At 42.0% G+C, this 7,500-nt stretch overlaps 2 protein-coding genes across 4 annotated transcripts in view; one reads left to right on the forward strand and one right to left on the reverse strand.

The window, feature by feature from the left end:
- setd5 (SET domain containing 5) overlaps positions 1 to 7,500 on the reverse strand; it is a 191,773-nt gene that overhangs the window by 114,407 nt on the left and 69,866 nt on the right. The window lies entirely within an intron of this gene.
- The window catches only part of lhfpl4a (LHFPL tetraspan subfamily member 4a), an 18,471-nt gene that overhangs the window by 4,995 nt on the left and 5,976 nt on the right, over positions 1 to 7,500 (forward strand). The window contains exons 2-4 of one of the 2 annotated variants that reach the window (XM_074633893.1): positions 2,488 to 2,724; positions 2,923 to 2,939; positions 5,523 to 5,555. In XM_074633893.1, coding sequence (XP_074489994.1) covers positions 2,488 to 2,724; positions 2,923 to 2,939; positions 5,523 to 5,555 — 287 coding nt within the window. The remainder of the gene's footprint in view (positions 1 to 2,487; positions 2,725 to 2,922; positions 2,940 to 5,522; positions 5,556 to 7,500) is intronic. The other variant, XM_074633970.1, reaches the window with a different exon arrangement.

Consider the following 7,500-nt stretch of genomic DNA (forward strand, 5'->3'; position numbering starts at 1 on the left):
CTATAGTCCTGTATGTCTACACATCATCTATAGTCCTGTATGTCCCTACACATCATCTATAGTCCTGTATGTCCCTACACATCATCTATAGTCCTGTATGTCTACACATCATCTATAGTCCTGTATGTCTCTACACATCATCTATAGTCCTGTATGTCCCTACACATCATCTATAGTCCTGTATGTCCCTACACATCATCTATAGTCCTGTATGTCTCTACACATCATCTATAGTCCTGTATGTCTCTACACATCATCTATAGTCCTGTATGTCTACACATCATCTATAGTCCTGTATGTCTACACATCATCTATAGTCCTGTATGTCTACACATCATCTATAGTCCTGTATGTCTACACATCATCTATAGTCCTGTATGTCCCTACACATCATCTATAGTCCTGTATGTCTACACATCATCTATAGTCCTGTATGTCTCTACACATCATCTATAGTCCTGTATGTCTACACATCATCTATAGTCCTGTATGTCTCTACACATCATCTATAGTCCTGTATGTCCCTACACATCATCTATAGTCCTGTATGTCTCTACACATCATCTATAGTCCTGTATGTCCCTACACATCATCTATAGTCCTGTATGTCCCTACACATCATCTATAGTCCTGTATGTCTACACATCATCTATAGTCCTGTATGTCTCTACACATCATCTATAGTCCTGTATGTCCCTACACATCATCTATAGTCCTGTATGTCTACACATCATCTATAGTCCTGTATGTCTACACATCATCTATAGTCCTGTATGTCCCTACACATCATCTATAGTCCTGTATGTCTACACATCATCTATAGTCCTGTATGTCCCTACACATCATCTATAGTCCTGTATGTCTACACATCATCTATAGTCCTGTATGTCTACACATCATCTATAGTCCTGTATGTCTACACATCATCTATAGTCCTGTATGTCTACACATCATCTATAGTCCTGTATGTCCCTACACATCATCTATAGTCCTGTATGTCTACACATCATCTATAGTCCTGTATGTCCCTACACATCATCTATAGTCCTGTATGTCCCTACACATCATCTATAGTCCTGTATGTCCCTACACATCATCTATAGTCCTGTATGTCTCTACACATCATCTATAGTCCTGTATGTCTCTACACATCATCTATAGTCCTGTATGTCTACACATCATCTATAGTCCTGTATGTCTACACATCATCTATAGTCCTGTATGTCTCTACACATCATCTATAGTCCTGTATGTCTACACATCATCTATAGTCCTGTATGTCTACACATCATCTATAGTCCTGTATGTCTCTACACATCATCTATAGTCCTGTATGTCTCTACACATCATCTATAGTCCTGTATGTCTACACATCATCTATAGTCCTGTATGTCCCTACACATCAGCTGGGTGTCCTCTGGTCTACAGCTCTCAGCGGTAGCAGTGGTCCAGTAAATGAGGCATTCAGGGACCCATCTGTTCGGGCCAGCCTGGCCTCAGCTGGACCCTCTACACACCAGGGGACTACTCCGGCCTTATGGGAGCACACACACAGTTTCTCCACAGAAGGATTAAAATGTGCTCAAACACACAAACCTCGGTCCTCTGATGTAATGTATTAGGAAGGTATTGTAATATTGAAACATAATTTCTGAGCAGCTGAGTGTCTCTCATTCTTCGGAGGCAGAACATTAAATGAGCTAAATAAAATGACAAGCATCGATGTACTCCAATCACCCAACCCTAATCTATACCGTACCTCCTCATCTCACTACAAAAACATGAATAGGTGGCAGCTAGGGATCCGATACTGTGCTCGTGTACTCGTACTCCCAAAACAGCTCCGATAACACAGCACCGATACCACTTTATGGCAGCGTGACGTTAACCTCTCGTCACCATCTTTCGGGTCTTAATGCACGCGCTCACACTCCACCTCCCCAACGGTGCGGCGAGACGGGCCGGTGGTGCGCCCGACCCCCGCTGCTGCTCTACATGGTTTCTCTCTCTCTCTCTCTCTCTCTCTCTCTCTCTCTCTCTCTCTCTCTCTCTCTCTCTCCTTCATGTTCTCTCTCTCTCTTTCTCTCTGTTCAAAGACGACCGTACTGATGAACGGAGAGAAGAACAAAGAGGGATGGAGTGATGAGGCAGATACTGGAAACACCAAAGCAGCAGACTTACGGAACAATAATATTCTGTCTTCTCTCCTCTTTTCTCTTTTCTCTCTCTTTCATGTTGTTAACCTTCTGCCCGCCTTCTGTTTCACACCTAAACCTATTTCCTTCCTCCTGTTTCATTTCTCTTTCTTCCCATCTGTCTTTGTTCTACGACTCAACCCTCTGCCTTATTGATTCTCTTTCCTCTGTCACAAACCAAATACCATCACACTGTTCTATGTGACCACCAAACATTCATTCATCACTCTCTCTACTCACCGCTCTCATCCTTTCTTCCCTCCGTGTCCACACCTCCCTCTCTGCCCTCCAGCCGTGTGTCTGGTGATCGGCTGTCTGATCTTCCCCAACGGCTGGGACTCCGAGGTGGTCCGGGACATGTGCGGCGAGGACACGGGGAGGTACGCCCTGGGCAACTGCTCGGTGCGCTGGGCCTACATCCTGGCTATCATCGGCATCCTGGACGCCCTCATCCTCTCCTTCCTGGCCTTCGTGCTCGGCAACCGGCAGAGCGACGTCCTGCAGGAGGAGCTGAAGGCTGACAACAAAGGTGAGAGGTGGAAAATGACAGAAAGGGCCAAGAAAGGCCGATTCAGTGTGTGCTGTTTCAACATGCCTGTTGGTTGTTTGTGGCTAAAATCACAGACTGCAAAATAGAGATCAAATTCACACAAATACAGAGTGGGATTAAAAACTCAATTCAGTTTCCAGGTAAATAAAAATCTCTCTCTTTTTGTCCTTTTTTCAGATTTTGCTGTGTCACGGGTAAGTTCACATCGTCATTGTTATTGTGGTTGAACGGTGTGTGTGTGTGGTGATGCATGAGTGTGTGTCTGAACACATTAACACTATGTCTACACACAGATTCATATATTGATGTATATTTTCTATTATTCTGTTTGGAGAGTGTTTCAGACTTGTAGTACTGCCAATCTTTTAAATTCTTGCACAGATTGTGTTTCCCAGTCCATCCCGTCAGAGTAATCCTGCATGGAACTGACAACTTCTATCATTCAAAACATCACAGCGAGTGCAGTTTCCCCTCAGCTGACTCTACCTGGTGTCAGGTCACATATGTCGCGCTCCTCCTCGTGAGACAGATGATGTTTGGTCACATTAGAGACCCGGGTAAAGTGATATATTCCATTAGAAGGAACGTGGGCAGAATAAAGGGCCGTGCTGAGGCAGAGGGGGTTGAAGATGAGAGGGAATTAGCAAGAAAACAAAAGGTGGTGGCGTGTTGTAAGAAACACCCTCGGGCACAACGCTCTCCCAAAGGAGCGAAGCCTCCTGCGAGAGGAGCGGAGACGTCAGGTCGAGGAAGGCCTTTCACTGAGGAGTGTGTCTGCTGCGTACACCGGGCCCTGCAGCTCCTCTCAGTGTGTAACGTCAGCATCAAAGAAAGAGAACAACAACCTCCTAATTACAAACCAAGCTGATCTACACAAACACAAACCACCAGCAAGACTAAATCCATCTCTAGCTCCTATTCATTTACAAGAAGAAGAGAAGAGTGAACTCTTAATGTTTTACTCTCACATGTTTCAGACTGAAAACTTTAACTATCTCAATACGTAATGAAAAACCTTTCTAGCTTTTATTCTGCATATGTTGTTTTGAAAATAATACATATAAATTGGGTGTATACTGTCCAGTGTAGGATACTCGAGACAATCACAGAATTAAAGGAGTACTCCAACAATTTAGTCATAGAAATAGAATATAGAAGTAGAACGGACACTTCCATTCAAATCAACGTAGCAGGACGGTCAGAGCGGCGGCTGCTTTTTATGTGCACCGTTGCCATAGCGACCACTGGCTGTCAAAGTTAACGCGATAATAACACGTTAACGCAAATGTATTTTAACGTCACTTATTTCTTTAACGCATTAACGCAATAGATCTTTCTGAGGTTGTAGCGGCAGCGTAGCTGGTCGTGAAGGAGGATAAATAACATTCAAAGTTACACTAAATGTTGGAGAGGATAAACTGTCATGTCCATTTCCAAAGGGGTCCCTTGACCTTTGACCTCTGACCTCCAGATCAGTGAATGTAAATGGGTTCTATGGGTACCCTGAAAAACATCTGAAATATTAAAAAAAAGTCTGAAAAATAGTTTTTCAAAAAGTCTGAAAAAAAGTCTAAAATATGTCTGAAAATGTCTGAACATTTTTGAAAATAATGTCTGAAAAATATTTTTAAAAATGTCTGAAATTGCCCAAAAAAGTTAAAAAAAAAAATATATTACAAAATATATAAAAAATGTCCGAAAAAAGTCAGTAAAATATTTTTTTTAAAAGTCTGAAAAAATTTCTGAAAATGTGTGAAAGAGGTCTGAAAAATATTTTTAAAAAGTCTGAAAAAAGTTTTTAAGAAAAGCCCCTTGACCTCTGACCTCCAGATGTGTGAATGTAAATGGGTTCTATGGGTACCCACGAGTCTCCCCTTTGCAGACATGCCCACTTTATGATCATCACATGCAGTTTGGGGCAAGTCATAGTGAAGTCAGCACACTGACACACTGACAGCTGTTGTTGCCTGTTGGGCTGCAGTTTGACATGTTCTGATTGGAGCATATTGTTTTATGCTAAATGCAGTACCTGTGAGGGTTTCTGGATCAATATCTGTCATTGATTTGTGTTGTTGATTGATTTACAATAATAAATATATACATACATTTTGCATAAAGCAGCATATTTGTCCACTCCCATGTTGATGAGAGGATTAAATACTGGACTGATCTCCTTTAAGGTTCATTTAGAATAGATAAATCATTACAAAAGAAATGCTTAGTATTAAAATTTTTTCTGAGCGTCACAAACACTTAACGGCTCGTTTTGTCACAATTTGATCCATTCGGGCAAAAAGTCTCTAAGAGCTGTATCAGGGCATGATTTCCGAGCCTTTCGTGTGTGCAGGGAGTCGACAGGAAGTCGGCTCGGCTCGGCCGGAGAGGAACTCTAATGCTCAGAAACCTGGAAGACTGAACACTGTGAACTAACCGTTTCTGGTGGATGCGCTCAGTGAGCAACTCTGAATCTTGGAACACGTCATTATATGACATACATCCACGGTGCCCTTTCATTAGAAGCATTTCCCCCACCTTGAGTAATAATGAATAAAGGTGGTCGTAGCCTGTGGGCTTGTGATTCTGAGGTTGGGACCAGCGAGGCGAGGTAAACCCACCTGTACAGTCGATGTGCTAAACCACAGGGCAGCTCCCAGTGTGTGTGTTTGAACTGGTGAGGATGTGAAACACCAGCATACATGTCTTCATCTACTTTCTTTAGACGGACGTTAATAAGGAGAAATAAACCACCTTACTGTAAAACTGCTTCCTGCCTTTAGATCCATCTCGGCTCCACTCTACGGATGGACGGAGTAAGACCAACCGGTTTATATGACGTGTTGATGTTGATCCAGCTGTGCAGCATGGCACCCTTGCATGCGCTTAGATCAGTTATGGCTGTCCCCTCCTCCGCCTTGTGAAAGGACGATGCGTTGTGAACCCCTTTGACCTCTCCTGATGTTGTCTTTGTGGTGAATTTGCTCCCTCGTAGTAGAAAATGAGTTATCTATGTTTTATGCCGTTGATGGTGTGAATGAAATACTGGTGAACTTCATCTTATTTAGGATTTCTTAAAAAAGAAGAAGAGGCAGTGAACTACCAAGGTTTATGTTAGACTGATAGATCTGGAGTTAAAGGAATACTTTGACATGCAGCTCCGTCACCTTTAGCGTGAGTGTTGGAACCTGGTCTGAGCTCAGAACAACAGTTGACCTACAGTATATCAGCTCTGCGCTCTACGAGGCAGCAGCCCGATTCATCGGCCAAGATGAACTCCTCCATCCACAGCTTGCACAAACGCTCCGCGGGTCGCAGCGGTCTCCAGACCGGAGACCGAAAGTAAAAGGTACATTTAGGCCCCGTCTACACGTATACAGATATCTTTAAATACTGATATTGTCCTCTACTGATACTGTTTTGGCATCTCGTCCACATGCAAACAGAGTTTATGGATATTCCTGAAAACGCCTTCTAAGGTGCAGATTTGTAAAAGCTCCGGTTACTGTGTGGTATCTGTGTGGACGTGTAAAACGGAGCGTTTGGGAAACGATGACGTCCTCTCCTCATTTCGTGCCCGTTGTTGCTTTGTTAGTAGCTTTGTTTTTCAGACTTTTTCCTGACTTTATTTTTCAGACTTTTTTTTCCGATTTTTTCCTGACTTTATTTTTCAGATTTTTTGTCAGACTTTTTTTCCGACTTGATTTTTCCGACTTTTTTTTCCGATTTTTTTTCCCGACTTTTTTTTCCGACTTCTTCCTGACTTTATTTTTCAGATTTTTTGTCAGACTTTTTTTCCGACTTTATTTTTCCGACTTTTTTTTCCGACTTTTTCTTGACTTTATTTTTCAGACTTTTTTTCCCCGACTTTTTTTTCCGACTTCTTCCTGACTTTATATTTCAGATTTTTTGTCAGACTTTTTTTCCGACTTTATTTTTCCGAATTTTTCCGACTTTTTTTTCCGACTTCTTCCTCACTTTATTTTTCCGACTTTTTTTTCCGACTTCTTCCTGACTTTATTTTTCCGACTTTATTTTTCAGCCTATTTTCCGACTTTTTTTTCAGACCTTTTTTTCCGACTTTTTCCTGACTTTATTTTTCCGACTTTTTTTTCCGACTTCTTCCTGACTTTATTTTTCAGATTTTTTGTCAGACTTTTTTTCCGACTTTTTTTTCCGACTTTTTCCTGACTTTATTTTTCCGACTTTTTTTTCCGACTTCTTCACTTTATTTTTCCGACTTTTTTTTCCGACTTCTTCCTGACTTTATTTTTCCGACTTTATTTTTCAGCCTATTTTCCGACTTTTTTTTCAGACCTTTTTTTCCGACTTTTTCCTGACTTTATTTTTCGTCATGAGCAGGCAACAGAAACAATAACAAAGATGGCGGACTACCGTCTTTTTTACGTTTTGTTAGCACTGCTCGGACTAATTACTACTTTCCATTTGAAAAACGTTCCAGCCACAGGAGGCCGACGCAGGAACACGTTAAACATGTCTGATCATCAGATTATAAACAAATAGAGAAAGCACAAAGCTCTCTGGGATAACTCCCCGTCGAAAGAAGTTGTTGTCTGTAAAATGTGAGAGAAAGCGTATTAACGGTGTGACCTTTGGAGTCCGTTGCATCAGTCTGTTTCTTTATGTGTGTTTTTCATCTCGCCGGCTCGCACTGACTCATATGCCAGAGTCCTTCTGCCGCCTCTCTCACTTCCATCTGCAGCCAAATGGAGTAGAGCAGCAGACACACAGGAAGGAGAT

Source organism: Sebastes fasciatus, chromosome 1 (assembly GCF_043250625.1).
Source record: "Sebastes fasciatus isolate fSebFas1 chromosome 1, fSebFas1.pri, whole genome shotgun sequence".
Classification (NCBI taxonomy): domain Eukaryota; kingdom Metazoa; phylum Chordata; class Actinopteri; order Perciformes; family Sebastidae; genus Sebastes; species Sebastes fasciatus.